The sequence below is a fragment of the Anomaloglossus baeobatrachus genome, chromosome 6 (genome assembly GCF_048569485.1).
Source record: "Anomaloglossus baeobatrachus isolate aAnoBae1 chromosome 6, aAnoBae1.hap1, whole genome shotgun sequence".
In the NCBI taxonomy this organism is placed as follows: Eukaryota; Metazoa; Chordata; class Amphibia; order Anura; family Aromobatidae; genus Anomaloglossus; species Anomaloglossus baeobatrachus.
In genome coordinates, this window is record NC_134358.1 from 390090704 (window position 1) to 390114183 (window position 23480).

General features: G+C 44.4%; 1 protein-coding gene across 4 annotated transcripts in view; it reads left to right on the forward strand.

Annotated features, from left to right (window-relative positions):
* The window catches only part of BBS9 (Bardet-Biedl syndrome 9), a 704556-nt gene that overhangs the window by 303575 nt on the left and 377501 nt on the right, over positions 1-23480 (forward strand). For all 4 annotated transcript variants that reach the window (XM_075315101.1, XM_075315104.1, XM_075315105.1 and 1 more), the window contains one exon: positions 8768-8949. In XM_075315101.1, the coding sequence (XP_075171216.1) occupies positions 8768-8949 (182 nt within the window). The remainder of the gene's footprint in view (positions 1-8767; positions 8950-23480) is intronic.

The window sequence follows — 23480 nt, forward strand, 5'->3', positions numbered from 1 at the left end:
AAGACCTGAAGGCTGCGGCTGTAAAGGCCTGGCAAAGCATTAAGAAGGAGGAAACCCAGCGTTTGGTGATGTCCATGGGTTCCAGACTTAAGGCAGTGATTGCCTCCAAAGGATTCGCAACAAAATATTGAAAATAAAAATATTTTGTTTGGGTTTGGTTTATTTGTCCAATTACTTTTGACCTCCTAAAATGTGGAGTGTTTGTAAAGAAATGTGTACAATTCCTACAATTTCTATCAGATATTTCTGTTCAAACCTTCAAATTAAACGTTACAATCTGCACTTGAATTCTGTTGTAGAGGTTTCATTTCAAATCCAATGTGGTGGCATGCAGAGCCCAACTCGCGAAAATTGTGTCACTGTCCAAATATTTCTGGACCTAACTGTATATATATATATATATATATATATATATATATATATATATATATATATACACACACACACACACACACACACAGAGTTTTTTGACACATAATATAAAAGTAAATTTAATAATAGAGCGTTCATTGCAAAATATATAATTAGTTGTTGCAAACATGAATATACCCCACATCAAAAAGTACTACATCTAATATTTTTTATGAATTTTATAATTTTTAAGGACAGCACACAGTTTTCTAGGCATGGAATGAACGAGTTGAGGACATATTGCAACATCTATCTTTTTCCATTCTTCAAGAACGACTTCTTCTAGACCTTGGAACTTGTCTCATCATAATTCCCATATGTGTTCGATTGGGTTCAGATCAGGAAACATACTTTGATTCTGAATCACTTTCTCCTTATTGTTCTTCATTAATGCAACAGTGGTCTTAGATGTGTGTTTTACATTAGTCATGTTGGAAAAGTGCACATCTACCAAGGGCACAGAGTGATGGTAGAATTTTCTCTTTCAATATAAAGCATTATATCTATGAATGCATGATCCCATCAATAGCTCCTTGACACCAACAGCACTCATGCAGCTGTACATACGTCCATTGGTACAACCATGTTTCAGGCACCATGCATTTTTCTTTGTACTAATCACCTTTGTGACGCCATACAGTTTTGAAGCCATCAATCCAAAACCATTTTATCTTGGTCTAATCACTCCAGAGTTTAGACTCCCAGCAATCTACATATTTTCAGTATGGTCACTGGAAAATTGTAGGCGTTTTTTTTTGTACATGGGCTTTAGGAGAGGCTTCCATCATGGATGACAATCCTCTGCATTGTAGGCAGTTTTGTGCTCCGGTAAACACTCACCCAGGTTTGGGTTTCAACTTCTTTACCTAATTGCAGTGAACTTGAATGTCCATTTTCTTCAACCCTGCTCATTAGAAGATGCTCCTGTTTAGGTGTTAACCTCTGTGGTCAGCCTGGATGTCTCTGTGAGATGGTTTCAGTTACATTTTTAAAAATGTTTATATCAGTTTTACTACAGGAGCGTTCACGCACACAAGGACACATTCTCATATAGTCTCTGACTCACAGCAACCCACATGTACATAGATGAAATGAAGCTGGGAAATACTCCCAAACCAGTGGGAATGCATGTGGCTCTGATGTTTAGTGTGTAAGTGTGGGATTTACTAGGTGACTGTTGTTACGTCAGGCCAGCCACAGAAATCAATCAGACTGCGATGGGCATGCATAATTTGAAGAGGGCCATTACTGAAACACTATACAGCGCCAACCCAATGACTGAAAGAGAATGTCTGAGATGGCTTCACCTAATGATAAATGTTTTTATTAGATAAACACTGGAACCTTTTGATTGAGAATAGCATGTTAATAATGTACGTTTGGGACAGTTTAATATAGAAAATTATGTGACAGGTTCCCTTTAACAAATAATACCGCCTCCCATTTCATGCTATCAGCAATGGCACCACTTGGAAGAGAAATGCCACAATACCTGAGAAAGAGAATCATTTCTTTATGCTAGACAGTTGTAGGCTACAACAACATCAGCAAAGCTTTGTTTGTCAGTGTACTTTAGCAAAAATGATAACAAAATTGAACAAAGATGAAACTGCAACCATTTCATAGGGATGTCCTGGCTTACCATGGATTTTAACACCTAAACAAGAGCATTTATTAAGATGAGAAGGTTTGAAGAATACTGACATGCAAGTTTAATGCAGTTAGCTAAAGAATTAGAAAGTCAAAATGGTGGCCTCCTTATGGTGGTCTTGATACACAAAATATGGTAGAAAGGGAAAGATTTACCATGGGGTTTCACAATACACATCATTGTGGGAGACCTCGTGGCTTCCTAACATGAATGGTCTATTGGGCTTCCACACCTGGAAGCAGAGGGGGATGGACATGCTCTCTCATATCCTAGTGGGTAGTCATATTAAGGATTTTCCCCAACTGCAGTTCAAATTTGGTCTCCAAAACAAATTTTGTAAATTCGCAATTAAGACACACATTTCAAACTGAAAGACTTTCCTTTGACGATGATGTTCCCCAAAATCTCATTCCTTTTAGCATTGTACAGATTGGTGGATCGAGGGGATTAATTTCTACTCTGTATGCCGACATCTTATATCTTGTACTACAGCATCAAACAGTGAACTCAAAGGCAAAATGGGAGGGTGAACTGAGCCCTATTGAGGATAACTAGTAGATTGAGATCCTGGACAGGGTACCTGATTTGTTCTTGAGCAAGCCACACAGACTATCACAACTGTATCTGCTTCATAAATACTGCACAGCACAGTTGCTATTTGATATAGGGCTTCTCTCATCTTCTTTATGTAATAGATGCAAAATTCATGTCACATAATATGGTCCTACCCGAACTTGGAGCGATTTTGGAAATCGGTAATGAGCACTATAGAGAGGGTATACTCAGTTGTAATAGAGCTGACTCCATTGGTATGTGTGATGGGTTATGTCAAGGATTTGCTCATTGATGATTATGTAAAACAACTGTAGCCCGAATGCTGTATATGGCCAGGAAACTACTGGCACAACACTGGATATCCGAGTAACCCCCCTGGGATGTCGGAATATGTGAATAAGATAAACTGGGTAATAAATATGGAAACACATATCTACGTCAAGAATAATGACATTGCTAAGTTTGACAATATTTGGGCACCTTGGATTGATCACTCAGGTCTGGTGTCCAGAGAGCTTGCTAGATTCAGGCTGGGTCTGATTTAGTAAACTATTTCATTATTTGGCAAATCATAATACTTTAAAAAAAACCGCATTGGCGTTACTTATCTTTAACTGTCCATTTTTATGTCTGATACCTTGTGTACTGAGTCTTGCTATGTCTTTGGTTCTTCTTCCCTACTCCTACCCTCATTTTGACTTGACATCGGGACTATGTGTCACTGGCTATATAACGCTGAAAAATGCAGTTGTCTTTGTGTTGTTGTATACTGTTGACTATGTGTGTACAAAGTTTAAAAAAATGTTCAAAAAATACTACCTGATTTAAAAAAAAAAAAAAAAAAAGTGAAAATGGGGTGGAGTGTTTCTCAGAACATAATACGGCATACACTGCACATAAATGAAGTGCATGGGTGTTGTCCACAAGTGATGGAAGCTCACACTACTCCATAGTGCTTCTGTGGGCATCTTACCTGGTCCCACTGTATAACCTAGTCTCCAGGAATGATATCCTTATCCCATGTGGCTGCTGCATCTTGGGGTTTACTTACAATGGTCAGATAGAATGACACATTAGTGGCGGAATCTGGATTGTACAAAAACTAGAAGGTGACCAAGTAATAGAGCCACGGAAGTGCCAGGTTGAGTGAGTGTAAGTTTTGATGAAAGCAATGTGCAGCAAAATATTCAATCATTTAGAACTTGTTGTCTTTTCCCCATTGAATTAAGTGGGGACAATTTGCATTAAATCTCCGATCTTCTAAGAATTCACATGCTGTAGATTTAAAATCCAAACTCAATATCAATTTACCAGCGAACATTTTCTTTTCCTACAGTGCTTTGATGAGGACTATTGAAATATACCGTAATCTACTTTGCTACTGTTACGGAAATCTAGATAGATCTGTGGCTTTCAGCTGCGTGTGAACATAGACTATGGACAGTTACACGCACAACTCGCGACCTGACCAGAGGTCGAAGGACCCAAACTGACAATTTCATAGCAGTCTGGACTGGCATACCTATATTTACTGCAGCCTTTACCCATAAAAAATCTCATAAAATAGTGTTGTTTTTTAGAAATGGTTATGCCAAACGTCATATGTGTATACTTGTATTTATAAAATTTTTAGTATATATAAATATATATTTATATCTCTCCATAAGGCGACATGTGACTAATGGATTTTCACAAGCCATAAACGTGTCACACTAAGGGATTGTATTGCTTTATACAACTGAATGATCCATTGTAAAAAATCTTTTGCGAAGGTAATTGGATTTGCAGGTGACATTACAGTACATGTATGCCAAAAGTAGTAATCGCTTTAGCAGAAACTCCATAGTAGATTTCAGGCTCACTGTAAATTAAGCTATATAAGATAAGATAGAAATGTGGAAAGTCATGTTTTTTCCATTATTCTGAATGGAAATATATTTTTAGTAAATTAGATTTAATAAGAAGTGTGGCTGCATTGTGGTGCTCATTAGTTCAGTGTATTCATTTTATGGCATACTCCTGGAATCTTTTGTTCTTTTAAAATGCAATACAATGACATCATGTGAAATGATTCCATTTCAGATCAATCCATAAAGCTTCTAAGTTCGTTGGCTTTTTTTCTGCAGTCATTTTCTTTGGGTTTATGTAATTGTAATCGAAGCTACACTATTAGTAATTTTTTTGCCATTATCTAAAGGTGACACCTACAGAAATGTTTCCCAGAGGGGCATTGCAGCTATACGTCCCCTCACTGGCAGCCAGACTGGTTTGTCAGGCTCCGTAAGGAGAATAGTCTTCCCTGTGGTCCCCACATAGCTTCTCATAAGCTTGATCAGACACCCATACTTTGAACTGACGAGGGGCAATCACCCCGAAACACCGTGTCTGCAAATTGGGATTCTGATTTGGCATTAAATCCGAAGTTTTATGAAAAGGCTTGTTCAAGAAGCCACTTTTAGGATTGCTACTTCCAATAGGTGGCGCTAGAGTTTGTCTCCTTCCTCACTGGAGGGACAATTTGACCTACAGAAATGTAATCCTAAAAAGCGCAGTGGCTACAAATAAAGAAAAAGGGAGCAAGAGATAACTTATTACCGTAATTAGAGAGTAATATTGGAATAGTTAAAAAAAAGTTGCAATTGATAAAAAAAGCTATTTATGACGTACAAATAATTGCTTGATTTTTAGTACTTTTTCATATGTGAATGGAGAAAACAGTAATTGAGCATTTTTTTCCCTACGTTGTGCAATGCTGTTTAACTAATGTATTAGCTTTTTTCAATGGTTTGTTTCACACAGGTTGTGTCATATATCTATTTATTTTTATTTGTGATGGAAAAAAAGAGTCTTATATCTTCTCTTTTTTGGATGATGGCCTCCCTATATTTTAATTAGCATGTAAACCATTGATATATATGTATATATTTTTATAGCTCTGTGCCCTTTTAATTGCAAGCAAAACCTTAACCCCCACCGCTCGATCAAAATCATTACTCTGCTGTTAGTGTGCACTCATGCGGGAGATGTGTGTTCCTTTCTTCTGAACTGCACATCACTGATGAGTTTTTCAAGCACTTGATGCGGGTGTAATGCTCACAGCTAGTGTAGAGGCAGTAAGTGGGATTAGTGGACCACTGGACCACTGGGGGGACCCGGGCTTACCCTTTATTGGGAAGGGCTTAACTTAGCACCTACTGCAAGGTGGACGCAAAGTGCCAATCCCAGGGCAATGACCGGGATTGTGGCAGCTGACACTGCTGGCAAATCCAGGGGATGCTCCTCCCCGGGGTATCTATGAAAGTGGGAGAGGGACCTGGGGATCACGCTGATCAGATGAGCAAATAGGAAAAATCTAGATCATTGCCCATAACACTTTAATTAGTTGAAGACTGGAGGAAGCTAACTTTAATTATTAGCGAGATGGTAGAGGGTCCTGATCAAACTGCTTTGGATGTTCCCGGGAACGGATCCCTCTTTCTGGAGAGGTCATGAGTGAGAGGGGGATTTTGTACACATCGTTTGGTCTTGCCTCGCTTTACAGAGGTTTTGGTCGGATGTGGGGGGAGTGATCAAGCATGTGGCTGGTATGACTCAGGAGCTGGGTCCGGAACTGTTTCTGTTGCAGCTGTCAGAGTCATCAATTAACACCTATAAGCATTCTCTGCTAAGATTTTTGGTGATGGCCATCAGGTCGTGGATGCCTTTGAAATTGAAGTCTGACACTCCCCCCTCGCTGGCCATGTGGGCCTCTAGGGTCAATGACCTCATGCTGATGGAGGATATGATGTCCTCTAGCTATGATCAATATGAGCTCTTTTACAGGACCTGATTTTCGTGGCTGGATTTTAAAAATTCAGAGGATTATGATGACCAGAAGATAGGATATTTTGGGTGCTGGGTGCTTGTGCCCTCAGGGGGCGGAGTTCCACCCCCCTTTTCCCTTGGCTTTCCCTAGATTCCCCCTGCGTCCACCCTGGCTATCCCCGGTATGCATGTTTGTGTTGTTTTTCTTTTCTTGTTCTTACCTTTCCTTTTTTCACAGGTTATATCCTTTATAGTTCTATTAACACTTAATTCCAGACTTGAGCTTGTGGTGGGCCCATTCTCACTATCAGATTCTAAGGCATATGTTTCAGATTATTTGATTTTGTTGTACCTGTATACTTGATTTTACTGTTTGTTATCCAAGCTCAAGTTTGTGGATAAATAAAAAATGTGAAAAAAAAGTATTTGACACCTATTGGCTGTAAAACAACCCCATATCATCAGGCTTTCTCCACTAAATTTTACAGTTCCTTCAATTTCTCAATTTGTTTTTGCCCCTTTTTCCCATATTTTTTCCAGACCTATTTGCACCCATCAGAGCCTTGTCTATTGACATTCGTCTCATGACTCCATATCACCAACTTCCAATCTTCAACTATCTAATTTTCTGATTTTTTTTTTTTTCAATCTCGAGCCAATGCTTCTTATGACATTGAAATTGAGGCTTCTTCACCTTTTTTCAGGCCACCATTCCAGACATTTGTAACTTGCTTTGCACAGTGCTTGCATGGACATCTGTGATCTCACTATTACGAAGCATACGAGCCACCTCCACTGCCGTGTTTGCCACACCAGAACTGATAGACCGTGTGATTAGTTAACTTGTTGACACCAATGACCTGGATGTCCACCTCTTGGCTTTTGAATGGATGGATGGACTTAATTTCGTATTCTTTCAACTCACATGAAATAGTTTGCAACTTTCTTGGCCGAGAGACCTCTATAGATGAGCTGAATGAGTATGTGTCTCTTTTTTTAAGAAGTCTTTATAGATGCTCCTCGATTCAAACTATTGACTTTTCACTTAGGAATCAACGTAATAACACATTGAGCTCTTAGGGAATAGGAGACCAGGTTGTGATTTGTTGTTGTATACAGGAAGAAAAAGAATCTTCAAGACCAGGTGCAAAACAGTAACAATGTCATTACGTGACAAAAATATACATAACGGATCATATGCTAAATAGCTGCAAGTCAAATTTATGTATGAGGTAGCCAAGATGATTGTCTATAAAATGAATGTAGACTCACATTTGAAGATGTAGTGGATGGTGAGATATGGGGCCTGAAAGTCAAAAGTTCAAAACTTTGTTACCCTTTTGCTCATCAGTGTATGTGTATGTCCACATTTACACTGTGGCCATTAACAGAAAAAAAACCTTACTACAAATGAGCAAATATCCTATAGTGAATAAATTGCAATAGTAAATAACATAGAGTACTTAGATGACACTATTTTGATCAAAAGAAGATAAAAAAGCCATCCCAATGCAACAAGGTGTACCCAATCAAGATGGTTACTAACGCTTGTAGTTCACTTTATGTGCCAGCAGGCCTCAAAATAGATGGGGGCAGAGCAGGACCCAGACCTGACCGGTTCACACTTACCTGTGGAAAGCTGTATAAACAAGATGTACAGCCCAAAAAGGGAGAGGGACACCCCTATATATATAACGTAAAACCGAAGAAATGGGTTGTCTCACTTAGTGGTATAGTTTCAATGTGTAGGTGCATATTCACACTGTGGATATGTGACGCCCTGGCCTATCAGGTCGTCACAGGGTATTGTGAAATCTGCCCTTTCGCACGGTATCCAATCCACCTTGGTTACGGGTCCCTGGCTTTGGTGTTGCTAAGAACAAGCCAATCAAGACTCCTAGAAACACTCTGCACCACACCCACCAGACACACCAATGGGTAGCCTGAAGGCAATAGGGCCGCTCACTTGGGGGGTTGGTTATAGAGGGTCAGGAGTGTCAGGAGTAGTCAGTTGTGTGGTGACTCACTACTTAGCAGCTTTCTACATATGCTCAGTGTACACAAACAGCTGTCAATCAGTGGTATAGGCACAGCATTCAGATAACTGGCAGATTTGTAGTAGATAAGTGATTTCATCAATATCTCAACAAGCAGCCCACTATCTGACACATTGCTGGAATCAGGTTCTCTGCCCCTATATCACGCTGCATTCAGATGGTGTTCCATAAACTTAGGGACAATTCCCTTTTACAATCATATTTTCATGACCTTAATATGATGTATAATGGTATAACTGTACATCTTGCATGATTCTGCTGCGCAGTAAGTTCTTTATTTTTTCTCTAGGGAAATGAAAGGAATCATCGTCACCCTAAGTGACAGTGGTCATTTACAATGCTCCTACTTCGGAACAGATCCGTCTCTTTTTCAAGCTCCTAAAGTGGAATCTAGGGATGTCAATTATGAAGAACTTGATACTGAAATGAAAGAACTTCAGAGAATTATCAAAGAAGCTACAAAAACACAAGGTTAGCAAATGTCCATTCTAAACATATAAGGGATTGAATGTGAATACAAGCATTTATATTATCAACTGATTAGATCATTGCTATTGGTTTTGGAACTGCCCTGGAAAAATACCGACTGATTTCCATGAGTGACTACCCTACCTTCTGGTTGAATATGTTTTAAAGGGATTCTTTCAGCAGAATCAGCCCTCCTAAGCTATATATAGTCTTGGCCAAAAGTGTTGCCACCCTTGAAATTGTTTTAGAAAATGACCATATTTTTTGGACTATAAGACGCACTTTTCCCCCCAAATGTGGGAGGTGCATCTTATAGTCCAGATGTGTCTGGCTTTGCTGTGAGTGGGGGGCAGCGGTGAAGCAGGTCACAGGAAGCAGGATCAGGGTAGCCGAGCAGGCAGCTGGCGCCTGGGGAAAACACGTGTACCTGCTATTAAAGAAAATTAATATTCACTGCTCCCCATGCCCATAATCCCGCCCACCTCTCGGCACTAAAACTGATGCTGAATGGTGGGTGTAGGGAGGAGTAAATATTTATATATACCAGGATGGGTCCATGTTGGGCATCATATATACCAGGATTAGGGGCATATATACTAGTATGGGCACAGGATGGGGATCATACTATATATACACCAGGGAAGGGAATACATATTCCAGGATGGGTCCATGATAGGGATCATATATACCAGGATGGGGAACTTATATACCTGGAAGGGACCCAGAATGGGGGACATTAATACAGAATTGGGGGACACCACCCCCATAAGAGTCTCAGCAATAGATCTCCCCAATATCCGTGTTTCATTACCACATTTTTTGCTTCATTTTTTCCTTTCTATTTTCTGCCTCTAAGGCGGGCTTTGCACGCTGCGACATCGCAAGCCGATGCTGCGATGCTGAGCGCGATAGTCCCCGCCCCCGTTGCAGCTGCGATATCCTTGTGATAGCTGCCGTAGCGAACATTATCGCTACGGCAGCTTCACATGGACTCACCTGTCCTGGGACGTCACACGGCAGGTGGCCAATAGAAGCGGAGGGGCGGAGATGAGCGGGATGTAAACATCCCGCCCACCTTCTGCCTTCCGCATATCCTACGGGAGCTGCGGTGACGCTGGTAGGAGATGTTCCTCGCTCCTGCGGCTTCACACACAGCGCAGTGTGCTGCCGCAGGAGCGAGGAACAACATCGGACCGTCGCGTCAGCGTAATTATGGATTACGCCAACGCTACACCAATGATACGATTACGACGCTTTTGCGCTCGTTAATCGTATCATCTAGGCTTTACACACTACGATGTCGCCTGCGATGCCGGATGTGCATCACTTTCAATTTGACCCCACCGACATCGCACCTGCGATGTCGTAGTGTGCAAAGTACCCCTAAGGCTATGTTCACACACTGCGTTTTTTACCTGCGTTTTTGTTGCAGAAATTTCTTGAGAAATTCTTGTAACCTTTCTGCAGACATTCCCCAGCAAAACCTATGGCAAAAAAAATTAGCTGTGCGCACACTGCGTTTTTTTCTTAAGAAAATTCTTTCGGTAGATTTTCTTAAGGCCCGTTTCACACGTCAGTGAAAAACACTGACGTTTTTCACTGGCTTGTAAAACACGCACATGTCCCTAAGTGTGCCGTGAATCACGGCACACGTGGGTTGTCTTAAGTGCAATCCGGGCTCCGTTTTCCGTGGTCCGTGATTGCACTTAGAGATTAACTCACCTGTGCGCGCTCCCGCTCTCCATGGGGCTGATCGCTCCCGCGGTGCAGCATCCGGCTGCCGCTGACCCCCGCAGCAGCTGCTTCCGGGTCGGCTGTGTCGTGCATCATGAATATGCGCGACAATAATGAGCCGGCTCAGAAGCAGCAAGCAGAACGGGCTGCAGAGGACATCGCTGGAGCCGGGTGAGTAAAAATGATTTTTATTTTAAAAGCATGTTTTTTCTGGCACGTGTTTCATGGACCACACCACTGCATGGTCCGTGGGACATCAGTGATGCCAGAAAAATATGGACATGTCTCTGTGCGGCAATCACGCACACGCAGGTACGCCGCACGGAGACACGTGCAGTGAAAAATCACTGATGTGTGAGCAGACCCATTGATTATAATGGGTCTGCGTATGTCAGTGATTCTGGTACGTTTAACAAAAAGCACAAACGTACCAGAATCACTGACGTGTGAAAGAGGCCTAAGGCCCCTTTCACACGTCAGTGATTCTGGTACGTTTGTGCTTTTTTTTAAACGTACCAGAATCACTGACATACACAGACCCATTATAATCACAGAAAAACGTCTGTGTTTTTCACTGACGTGTGAAACGGGCCTAAGAAAAAGAATGAGCATGTCACTTCTTTTCTGCAGCTAACTGTGTAATTCACTCCATTGACTGTAATGTAATCATCACGACTATGTTTTCAATGTCTTTTGTGTAGGATCGGATGGCACATAGAAGCACCTCCGTGTGCATCCGATCCTCCAAAAAACACATCGGATGCCGTATGGCCGTTCCGTAATTATGGAACATGTCCTATTCTGTTCCATGATAACGGACCGTGACTCAATACAAGTCAATGGGCCCGCAAAATCCCCGGAAGCCGCACGGAAGTACTTCCGTGTGACCTCCGGCGGGTGCCCGTGCTTTCTGTGTCCCGCTCCAGCCCTGCAGCTGCTCGCACAGCAGTGTGTCAGTGTCTGCCCGCACTGCAGTATCAGCAGCTTCTCACATAGAAGTGCGAGCAGCCGTGGGGATGACAAGCGCTGCCGTCCGGAGGTTAGATGAGATCATTACCTGCTGTGACGATCTCCTGCTCTCCTGACGTCAGCGCTGTCACTGCCTTCCATTGTTTGCCGTGTTCTCACATCACGTCTCGTGGGCGGCCAGACACTGTCACTAGCGGTGACGTCACGGGCTCCCGCGATTCTTCGCTATGAACGCGGCGGACATTGGAAGACAGTGACAGTGACAGCGCTGATGTCAGGAGTGCAGGAGATCGTCACAGCAGGTAATGATCTCATCTAAACTCCTGACAGCAGCGCTCGTCATCCCGTGCAGTGACCTCGGCTGACCCATTGATGTTAGCTCAGGTCACTGCACTGCTCTTTCAGCCAATGGTGAACATTTTGTTCTTCATTGACTGGGACAGTGACTATGGTATGGATCGTCTTGGGATCCCCTTATTGGATTACGCTGGACCCAGATTTGATTGTTCTTTTAAATACAGTGCCTACAAGTAGTATTCAACCCCCTGCAGATTTAGCAGGTTTGATAAGATGCAAATAAGTTAGAGCCTGCAAACTTCAAACAAGAGCAGGATTTATTAACAGATGCATAAATCTTACAAACCAACAAGTTATGTTGCTCAGTTAAATTTTAATAAATTTTCAACATAAAAGTGTGGGTCAATTATTATTCAACCCCTAGGTTTAATATTGTGTGGAATAACCCTTGTTTGCAATTACAGCTAATAATCGTCTTTTATAAGACCTGATCAGGCCGGCACAGGTCTCTGGAGTTATCTTGGCCCACTCCTCCATGCAGATCTTCTCCAAGTTATCTAGGTTCTTTGGGTGTCTCATGTGGACTTTAATCTTGAGCTCCTTCCACAAGTTTTCAATTGGGTTAAGGTCAGGAGACTGACTAGGCCACTGCAACACCTTGATTTTTTCCCTCTTGAACCAGGCCTTGGTTTTCTTGGATGTGTGCTTTGGGTCGTTGTCTTGTTGGAAGATGAAATGACGACCAATCTTAAGATCCTTGATGGAGGAGCGGAGGTTCTTGGCCAAAATCTCCAGATCGGCCGTGCTATCCAGCTTCCCATGGATGCGGACCAGATGGCCAGGCCCCTTGGCTGAGAAACAGCCCCACAGCATGATGTTGCCACCACCATGCTTGACGATAGGGATGGTATTCTTGGGATCGTATGCAGTGCCATCCACTCTCCAAACGTCACGTGTGTGGTTGGCACCAAAGATCTCGATCTTGGTCTCATCAGACCAGAGAACCTTGAACCAGTCTGTCTCAGAGTCCTCCAAGTGATCATGAGCAAACTGTAGACGAGCCTTGACATGACGCTTTGAAAGTAAAGGTACCTTACGGGCTCGTCTGGAACGGAGACCATTGCGGTGGAGTACGTTACTTATGGTATTGACTGAAACCAATGTCCCCACTGCCATGAGATCTTCCCGGAGCTCCTTCCTTGTTGTCCTTGGGTTAGCCTTGACTCTTCGGACAAGCCTGGCCTCGGCACGGGTGGAAACTTTCAAAGGCTGTCCAGGCCGTGGAAGGCTAACAGTAGTTCCATAAGCCTTCCACTTCCGGATGATGCTCCCAACAGTGGAGACAGGTAGGCCCAACTCCTTGGAAAGGGTTTTGTACCCCTTGCCAGCCTTGTGACCCTCCACAATCTTGTCTCTGATGGCCTTGGAATGCTCCTTTGTCTTTCCCATGTTGACCAAGTATGAGTGCTGTTCACAAGTTTGGGGAGGGTCTTAATTAGTCAGAAAAGGCTGGAAAAAGAGATAATTAATCCAAACATGTGAAGCTCATTGTTCTTTGTGCCTGAAATACTTTTTAATACTTTAGGGGAACCAAACAGAATTCTTGTGGTTTGAGGGGTTGAATAATAAATGACCCTCTGAATAAACTTTTCACAATTTAAAAAAAAAATAAAACAAGGAATAACATTCTTTTTTGCTGCAGTGCATTTCACACTTCCAGGCTGATCTACAGTCCAAATGTCACAATGCCAAGTTAATTCCGAATGTGTAAACCTGCTAAATCTGCAGGGAGTTGAATACTACTTGTAGGCACTGTAAATTGGTGAGAGAGGGAATGTTTTGGGGAGTGTTTTTGCTAAGAAAACTTTTTTTGTTGTCTATTTTTTTTTTATTACTGACTGGGTTGGTGATTTCAGGTATCTGATAGATGCCGTGAGATCACTAACCCCAGGGCTTGATGCCAGGTGGCATTACACATCTGGCATCAACCCCATATATTACCCCGTTTGCCACCGCACCAGGGCAATGGGATGAGTTGGGGCAAAGCACCAGGATTGGCATATCCAATGGATGCGCCACTTCTGGGGCGGCTGTGGCCTGCTATTTTTAGGCTGGGTAGTGTCCAATAACAGTGGACCTCCCTAGTCTGTGAATACCAGACCACAGCTGTCCGCTTTACCTTGGCTGATGATCCAATTTTGGGGGACCCCACGTTTTTTGTTTTAAATTATTTATTGAATTCAAAATAACAGCGTGGGGTCCCCTCTGTTTTGGATTACCAGCCAAGGTGAAGCTGCCAGCTGTGGTCTGCAGGCTGCAGCCATCTGCTTTACCCTAGCTGGCTACAAAAGATAGGGGGGACCCCACGTCGTTTTTTTTTAATTACTTATTTATTTTTTTGGCTAAATATAAGGCTAAGCACCCTTTAGTGCCACATGAAAGTCACTAAAGGGTGCCAGCTTAGAATATGCAGGGAGGTGGGACATTATATAGGTCTTTCTCATCTATTTATCTATCTATCTATCTATTCATCTATCCATCTTTCTATCTATCTATCCCATTATCTATCTATCGATTATCTATTATATAGATTATTTATTGCTGTTAAAGCATTAAAAAACGCAGGGACCAACCTGCACAAAACGCACCAAAAACACATCAAAAACGTGGTAAAAACGTCTGCGTTTTTCGGTGTGTTATTGGTACGTTTATTTAACGCAGGTGCGCTAATCCTTCACTCAAGAAATTTCTTAAGAAAAATCATTTTTCTAGTGTGAACATAGCCTAAAACCTAGGTGTCTTGCAGTCCGAAAAATACTGTATATATCTCTTCTTGTGTGTATTGGAACAAGACAAAAAAAACAGAGCGAAAAAGGCAATTTTGACATAATTTCAAACAATACTCCAAAAATGGGCCGGACAAAATTGTTGACATCCTCATCTTAAGGCCACTTTACACGCTGCGATATCGGTACCGATATCGCTAGCGAGCATACCCGCCCCCGTCGGTTGTGCGTTATGGGCAAATCGCTGCCCGTGGCGCACAACATCGCTAACACCCGTCTCACGGACTTACCTTCCCTGCCACGTCGCTCTGGCCGGCGAACCACCTCCTTTCTAAGGGGGCGGTTCGTGCGGCGTCACACTTCAGCCATCCAATAGCAGAGGAGGGGCAGAGATGAGTGGCCGGAACATAATGCCCACCTCCTTCCTTCCTCATTGCCGGTGGACGCAGGTAAGAAGATGTTCGTCGTTCCTGCGGTGTCACACATAGCGATGTATGCTGCCGCAGGAAAGACGAACAACATCGTACTTGCAGCAGCAACGATATTAACCCCTTCACGACCGGCCGATTTTTCGCTTTCCGTTTTTTTTTTTGCCATTCTTTTTCTGAGAGACATAACTTTTTTATTTTTCAGTCAATATGGTCATGTGAGGGCTCATTTTTTGCGGAACAAGCTGTACTTTTAAATGAAACCATAGGATTTACCATATAGTGTACTGGAAAACGGAAAAAAATTCCAAATGCAGAAAAATTGCAAAAAAAGTGCGATAGCACTATTGTTTTTGAGATATTTTATTCACTGTGATCACTATATGGTAAAACTGATGTGTGGCTGTGATGCCTCAGGTCAGTGCGAGTTCGTAGACACCAAACATGTATAGGTTTACTTTTATATAAGGGGTTAAAAAAAAATCGGAAGTTTGTCCGAAAAAAGTGGCGCACGTTTTACGCCATATTCCGTGGCCCGTAGTGTTCTAATTTTTCAGGATCTATGGCTCAGTGACGGCTTATTTTTTGCGTCTCGAGCTGACGTTTTTAGCGGTACCATTTTTCGCAGATGCTAAATTTTGATCGCCTCTTATTGCATTTTGCGCAAAAGTTTTGGCGACAAAAAAACGTCATTTGGGCGTTTGGAATTTTTTTGACGCTACGCCGTATACTGATCAGATTAATTGATTTTAAATTTTGATAGATCGGGCGTTTCTGAACGCGGCGATACCAAATGTGTGTATATTTTTAATTTTTTTAACCCTTTAATTTCCAATGGGGCGAATGGGGGGTGATTTGAACTTTTAGGGTTTTTTTTTGTTTTTTTTTAATTTTTTTTAACTTTTTTTTTATTTTACTTGTCCCCCTAGGGGGCTATTGCGATCAGCAGTCCGATCGCACTGCACTATCTGCTGATCACAGTTAGGTCCAGAAATATTTGGACAGTGACACAAGTTTTGTTATTTTAGCTGTTTACAAAAACATGTTCAGAAATACAATTATATATATATATATTATGGGCTGAAAGTGCACACTCCCAGCTGCAATATGAGAGTTTTCACATCCAAATCGGAGAAAGGGTTTAGGAATCATAGCTCTGTAATGCATAGCCTCCTCTTTTTAAAGGGACCAAAAGTAATTGGACAAGGGACTCTAAGGGCTGCAATTAACTCTGAAGGCATCTCCCTCGTTAACTTGTAATCAATGAAGTAGTTAAAAGGTCTGGGGTTGATTACAGGTGTGTGGTTTTGCATTTGGAAGCTGTTGCTGTGACCAGACAACATGCAGTCTAAGGAACTCTCAATTGAGGTGAAGCAGAACATCCTGAGGCTGAAAAAAAGAAAAAATCCATCAGAGAGATAGCAGACATGCTTGGAGTAGCAAAATCAACAGTCGGGTACATTCTGAGAAAAAAGGAATTGACTGGTGAGCTTGGGAACTCAAAAAGGCCTGGGCGTCCACGGATGACAACAGTGGTGGATGATCGCCGCATACTTTCTTTGGTGAAGAAGAACCCGTTCACAACATCAACTGAAGTCCAGAACACTCTCAGGGAAGTAGGTGTATCTGTCTCTAAGTCAACAGTAAAGAGAAGACTCCATGAAAGTAAATACAAAGGGTTCACATCTAGATGCAAACCATTCATCAATTCCAAAAATTGACAGGCCAGAGTTAAATTTGCTGAAAAACACCTCATGAAGCCAGCTCAGTTCTGAAAAAGTTTTCTATGGACAGATGAGACAAAGATCAACCTGTACCAGAATGATGGGAAGAAAAAAGTTTGGAGAAGAAAGGGAATGGCACATGATCCAAGACACACCACATCCTCTGTAAAACATGGTGGAGGCAACGTGATGGCATGGGCATGCATGGCTTTCAATGGCACTGGGTCACTTGTGTTTATTGATGACATAACAGTAGACAAGAGTAGCCGGATGAATTCTGAAGTGTACCGGGATATACTTTCAGCCCAGATTCAGCCAAATGCCGCAAAGTTGATCGGACGGCGCTTCATAGTACAGATGGACAATGAACCCAAGCATACAGCCAAAGCTACCCAGGAGTTCATGAGTGCAAAAAAGTGGAACATTCTGCAATGGCCAAGTCAATCACCAGATCTTAACCCAATTGAGCATGCATTTCACTTGCTCAAATCCAGACTTAAGACGGAAAGACCCACAAACAAGCAAGACCTGAAGGCTGCGGCTGTAAAGGCCTGGAAAAGCATTAAGAAGGAGGAAACCCAGCGTTTGGTGATGTCCATGGGTTCCAGACTTAAGGCAGTGATTGCCTCCAAAGGATTCGCAACAAAATATTGAAAATAAAAATATTTTGTTTGGGTTTGGTTTATTTGTCCAATTACTTTTGACCTCCTAAAATGTGGAGTGTTTGTAAAGAAATGTGTACAATTCCTACAATTTCTATCAGATATTTTTGTTCAAACCTTCAAATTAAACGTTATAATCTGCACTTGAATTCTGTTGTAGAGGTTTCATTTCAAATCCAATGTGGTGGCATGCAGAGCCCAACTCGCGAAAATTGTGTCACTGTCCAAATATTTCTGGACCCAACTGTAGCTGTAAACAGCAGATACGCTCACTTTCTTTTTCACTGTGCCACAGGCACAGCGAAAGTAATTTATGTGTAGTACAGGAGTCATCACATGACCCTGTGCTACCATGACAACTACCGGAAATCACGTGATCGCGTCACGTGACTTCCGGTATCGGGCAGTAAGTAAAAGTTTACCGCGATCGCGCTTATAATGGCGCTGTCATATATTGACAGCGCCATTTAAGGGGTTAAACGGCATGAGCAGATAACGATTCTGCTCGTGCCTAGCAAGCACACATCTCAGCTGTGAAAATCAGCTGAGATGTGCGCCGATCGCAGCATGCTGCCACTGGCAGACCGCGGGCAGTAACGTTATGACCGCTAGGATGTAATTTTATGGCCCGCGGTCGTTAAGGGGTTAAGGAAATGAACGACGTGTCAATGAGCAACGATTTTTCACGTTTTTGCGCTCGTTGATCGTCGCTCATTGGTGTCACACACTGCGATGTTGCTAACGACGCCGGATATACGTCACTAACGACGTGACCCCGACGATATAATGTTAGCGATGTCGCAGCGTGTAAAGCACCCTTTACTATTTTGTTGCACAATTTTTTGAATAAAGAACTGCAATCTATCACTTCCTATAACTATTAACAAGCTTCTTACACCTCTCAATTACTCTTCTTTTGCAAACTGCTCCAGCTCACTCATATTTGAAGTGTGCTTTCTCACAACAGGAATTTTAAGATCTATCCACAGGTATTCAAATTGATTTTGATCTGGTCTCACTTAATGGCCACTTCAGAACTCTCCAGTGCCTTTCTATCCATTTATGGGGGCTTCTTGAAGTATGTTTGGGGCCATTGTTCTGCTGGAAGACCCATGACCTAGGATGCAAAACCAGCTTTCTGACACTGGGCAATCCAAAATCCTTTTGGTGATCTTCAGATTTCATGATGCCTTGCATACATTCAAGGCACCCGGTACCAGAGACAGCAAAAAAAAACAAAGCATTTTTTAACCTTCACCATATTTGACTCTAGGGTCTGTGTTCTTGTCTTTGTAGGCCTCATTCCGTTTTTAGTAAACAGTTTAATGATGTTTTTTACCAAAACACTCTGTCTTGTCAAAACACTCATCTGTCCACAAGATGCTTTCCCAGGAGGATTTTGACTTACCCACATGCATTTTGGCAATCTAGTTGTTTAATTTTTTATGCCTCTGTGTCAACAGTGGGGTCCTCCTGGGTCTCATGCCATTGCATTTTTTTTTATTCAAATACAGTATCTACCTATAGTTTGTGCTATGAGCTTGCAGAACAGCTTGAACTTTATGGAAACTTGATTGGAGCTGGTTATCCTCCATCCGGCCTATCCTGCATTGCAACCTTTCATTAATTTTTCTCTGCCATCCATGTCCAGGAAGATTAGCTACAATGCCATGAGTTGTAAACTTGTTGATTATGTTGCACACTGTGGACAAAGGAGCATCAAAATTTCTGAAGATGGACTTGTAGCCTTGAAATTGTTTATATTTTTCAACACCTTTTATTCTCATTTCTTCAGTTCTCTTTCCCTCTTTCTGTTCTCTATGCTTAGTGCGGCACATACAGGCACAAAATTCAAAGATTGAGTCAACTTCTCCCCTTTTTAGCAGGTTTCTGGTGTGATTTTTATGTTGCCCATATCTGTTACTTGGCACAGGTGAGTTTGAACGAGCATCACATGTTTGAAACAATGTTGTTTACTCACAATTTTGGAAAGGTGCCATCAATTTTGTCTGGCCTATTTTTGGAGTTTTGTGTGAAATTATGTCCAATTTGCCTTTTTTCTCATTTTTTTTTGTTGTCCTAATACACTCAAAGGAAATAAACATGTATTTTACCAAACATGTTGTTATGTCCGGGTGGTGGAAACACTGGACCGTACACCGGGTTCCCCTGGTGAGGCAGCCAGGCCGGTCACCCCGCCAAAGGGTCTTGATGCACGGCAGCCGAAGCACTATTGGTAGCAAGCCAGTCCGTAGGAGAGCTGGAAAGTAGATGTCGCTGAGAACACGGAGTTCTAGACGGTAGTCCGGGTGACAAGGCTCAGGGTCCGAGGCCGGGTTGAAGGGTCAGACTGAATCCGGAACCTGCTGAGCGAGGGGACGGGTCACCAAACGGAGCCAGGGACTGGAGACTGGCGGAGCTGCAGAGGTGGTGGAACTTCCGCCGAAGTCACCGTCAGTAGTACTGGAACGGACGTGGTCAGGACCGGCTGGCGTGGCAGGACAGGCTCTGCGAGACAGACAGGGGTTAATACTGGACACAGCAATACGGGGACCTGAACTCCTAGCTTACTAAACACGTAGAACAGGCCCCGCCCACCAGGAAAGAGAATCCTAATATACCCTGTACTTGTCTATGCAATTTCCTGTTTCTGGGTGCTGGCCCTTTAAGAGAGGGTCAATGACCGCGCCCGCCCTAATGCGCATGCGCGAGGACCGTGTGCCAGAAGCCAGTCCAGGGAGTGGTGCAGAGGAAGCAGGAGTGCCCGGGTGAGTCTCCCACGTCGCAGAGGGGCGCCGGGAGCGGGAAGCAGGACACATGGAGGGCGCAGGCGAGGAAGAAGAGGCCGGGACCGAAGTGGTGAGCAGGGGACGCCGCCGGGAACCGGGGAGCGGACCAGGGGGACCGGAGAGCGGTCCACGGGGACCGGAGAGCGGGGCACGGGGACCGGGAAGCGTGACAGTACCCCCTCCCCCACGCCCCCCTCCCCACAACCGGGACAGGAAGGCATGAATCAGAGGAGTGCCAACATTCTCCCGGGGCTCCCAGGACCTATCCTCGGGACCATAACCTGCCCGGTCCACCAGGAAGTATCGCACGGTCTTCATGGCCACGATTTCCCTTACCGCATAGATGTCATCGTCAGCGATGGGAGGAGGAGCAGTACCGGCACCAGCGGAGAAGGGACCAAGGACAACAGGCTTGAGCAAGGAGACATGGAAGGAGTTGGGTATCCGCATCGTGGCCGGGAGCTGCAGCTTGTAGGAGACTGCATTAATCTTGCTGATGACTTTAAACTGCCCGATGTAACGAGGACCCAACTTGTACGATGGCAACTTCAATCGGACATATCTGGATGCAAGCCAGACCAGATCACCTGAGGAGAAACACGGGGGATCCAGGCGCCTCTTGTCCGCATGTCTCTTCATCCGCAAAGAAGCACGCTCTAGGGAAGTCTTGACAGAGTTCCATATAGCTGAGAAGTCCCGGACCAGAGCATCTGCCGCGGGGACATCGGAAGCCGAGGATACTGGCAGCGGGACAGAAGGCTGAAGTCCGTAAACGGCCTGGAAGGGAGAGCTGGAGGTGGACTCGCTGATGTGTTGGTTGTGGGAGACTTCAGCCCAAGGAAGGAGCGTGGACCAATCGTCGTGATGGATGTTGACGTAGTGGCGCAGGAAGGAAGTCAGGATCTGATTGACCCGTTCCACTTGGCCATTCGACTGAGGGTGGTAGGCCGAAGAAAAGTCCAAGGATACTCCCAGATGTTTGCAGAGAGCCCTCCAGAAGCGCGAGGTAAACTGAGTTCCTCTGTCGGACACAATGTGTGCAGGAAAGCCATGCAATCGGAATATGTGTTGTATGAAGGAGTCAGCTAGCTCCTGGGCAGAGGGCAGCCCGGCCATGGGAACGAAGTGAGCCATCTTTGAGAAACGGTCCACCACAACCCATATGACCGTGTGTCCGGAGGACAAGGGTAAGTCCGTAATGAAGTCCATTGCAATATGTTGCCACGGAACGGAAGGAATGGGCAGAGGCAGAAGACGTCCATATGGTAGGTGCTTGGGTGTCTTGTTCCGGGCACAGGATGGACAGGCTGAGACGAAGGTTGCGACGTCTTTACGGAGGGACGGCCACCAATAGTGACGGACAATCATACTCCAAGTCTTCTTCTGACCAACATGGCCGGCGATCTTCGAGGCATGACCCCAGTGCAGGACTCTCTGTCTGTCAGTATCTGAGACATAGGTCTTCCCTGGGGGTATCTGAGTCAGAGCGACAGGAGCCACCGGAATAACTTTACTGGGACTGATGATGGGTTGGAACGTCTCCTCCTCCTGCTCCACGGGCACGAAGGACCTAGACAAGGCGTCTGCCCGCACGTTCTTATCCGCGGGCCGAAAATGGAGTTGGAAATCAAATCGAGCAAAAAACAAGGACCAGCGGGCTTGTCGCAGGTTCAATCTTTGGGCTGACCGTAGGTACTCCAGATTCTTGTGGTCTGTGTAGATGATCATGGGGTATACTGCTCCCTCCAAGAGGTAGCGCCATTCCTCCAAGGCCAGCTTGATGGCCAGTAACTCCCGATCACCGATGGTGTAGTTGCGTTCGGGTGCCGAGAAGCTCTTGGAGAAGAATCCGCAAGTGACCATCTTCCCGGTGGAGGATTTCTGCATCAACACTGCCCCGGCCCCTGAGGAGGAGGCATCCACCTCCAAGGTGAACTGTCGGTTCAATTCAGGGCGATGGAGAACCGGGGAAGAAGCAAACGCCTGTTTCAGAGAGCAGAACGCGGCGGCCGCCGGTGGCCAGTCCTTAGGATTAGCTCCCTTCTTAGTCAAGGCAGAGAGAGGCGCAGTCAGGGTAGAGAAGTGCGGGATGAATTGACGATAATAGTTTGCAAAGCCGAGGAAGCGTTGGATGGCCTTCAGTCCGGAAGGAGGAGGCCAGTTGAGGATGGAAGACACTTTCTCTGGGTCCATCTGCAGGCTAGTGTCGGAGATTACATAACCCAGGAAGGGAAGAGACGACTTTTCAAAGACACACTTCTCGTACTTGGCGTACAGACGGTTCTCTCTAAGCCTTTGGAGTACTAGCTGCACGTTCTCTCTGTGGGTCTGTAGGTCCGGAGAGAAGACCAGGATGTCGTCCAGATACACCACGACACAGACATAGAGGAGGTCTCTGAACACGTCGTTCACCAGTTCTTGGAAGACTGCCGGAGCATTACACAGACCAAAGGGCATGACACAATACTCGTAGTGCCCATCCCGAGTGTTGAATGCGGTCTTCCATTCGTCTCCAGAGCGAATGCGAACCAGGTTATAGGCCCCACGGAGGTCCAACTTGGTGAATACACGAGCTCCTCGGAGCCGATCGAATAGTTCGGGGATGAGTGGCAGAGGGTATTTGTTTTTTACGGTGATCTGGTTTAATCCCCGGTAGTCAATGCAAGGGCGCAGATCACCTTTCTTCTTCTTGACGAAGAAAAAACCTGCTCCGGCAGGGGACGAGGATCTCTGAATGAACCCCTTTGCCAGGCTCTCGGTGATATAGGCAGACATGGCCCGTGTTTCAGCAGGGGACAAAGGGTATATCCTACCTCTAGGAGGCGTAGTTCCCGGCAGTAAGTCGATGGCACAGTCGTAGGGACGATGAGGCGGTAGTACCTCTGACTCCTTTTTATCAAACACGTCCGCGAAGGACCATTAGGCAGAAGGCAGTCCCGGTAGAGACTCTGGAACCGGAGGTCGTCGGATGGGCTGTATGGATTTCAGGCATCTCTCGTGACACGAGGAGCCCCATCGGGTAATTTCACCTGTACTCCAGCTGACCGACGGTTCGTGTGCCCGTAACCATGGGAGTCCCAGCAGGATCTGATGAGACATGCGCGGGAGGACGTAGAAGGTGATATTTTCGGTGTGCAGGGCACCG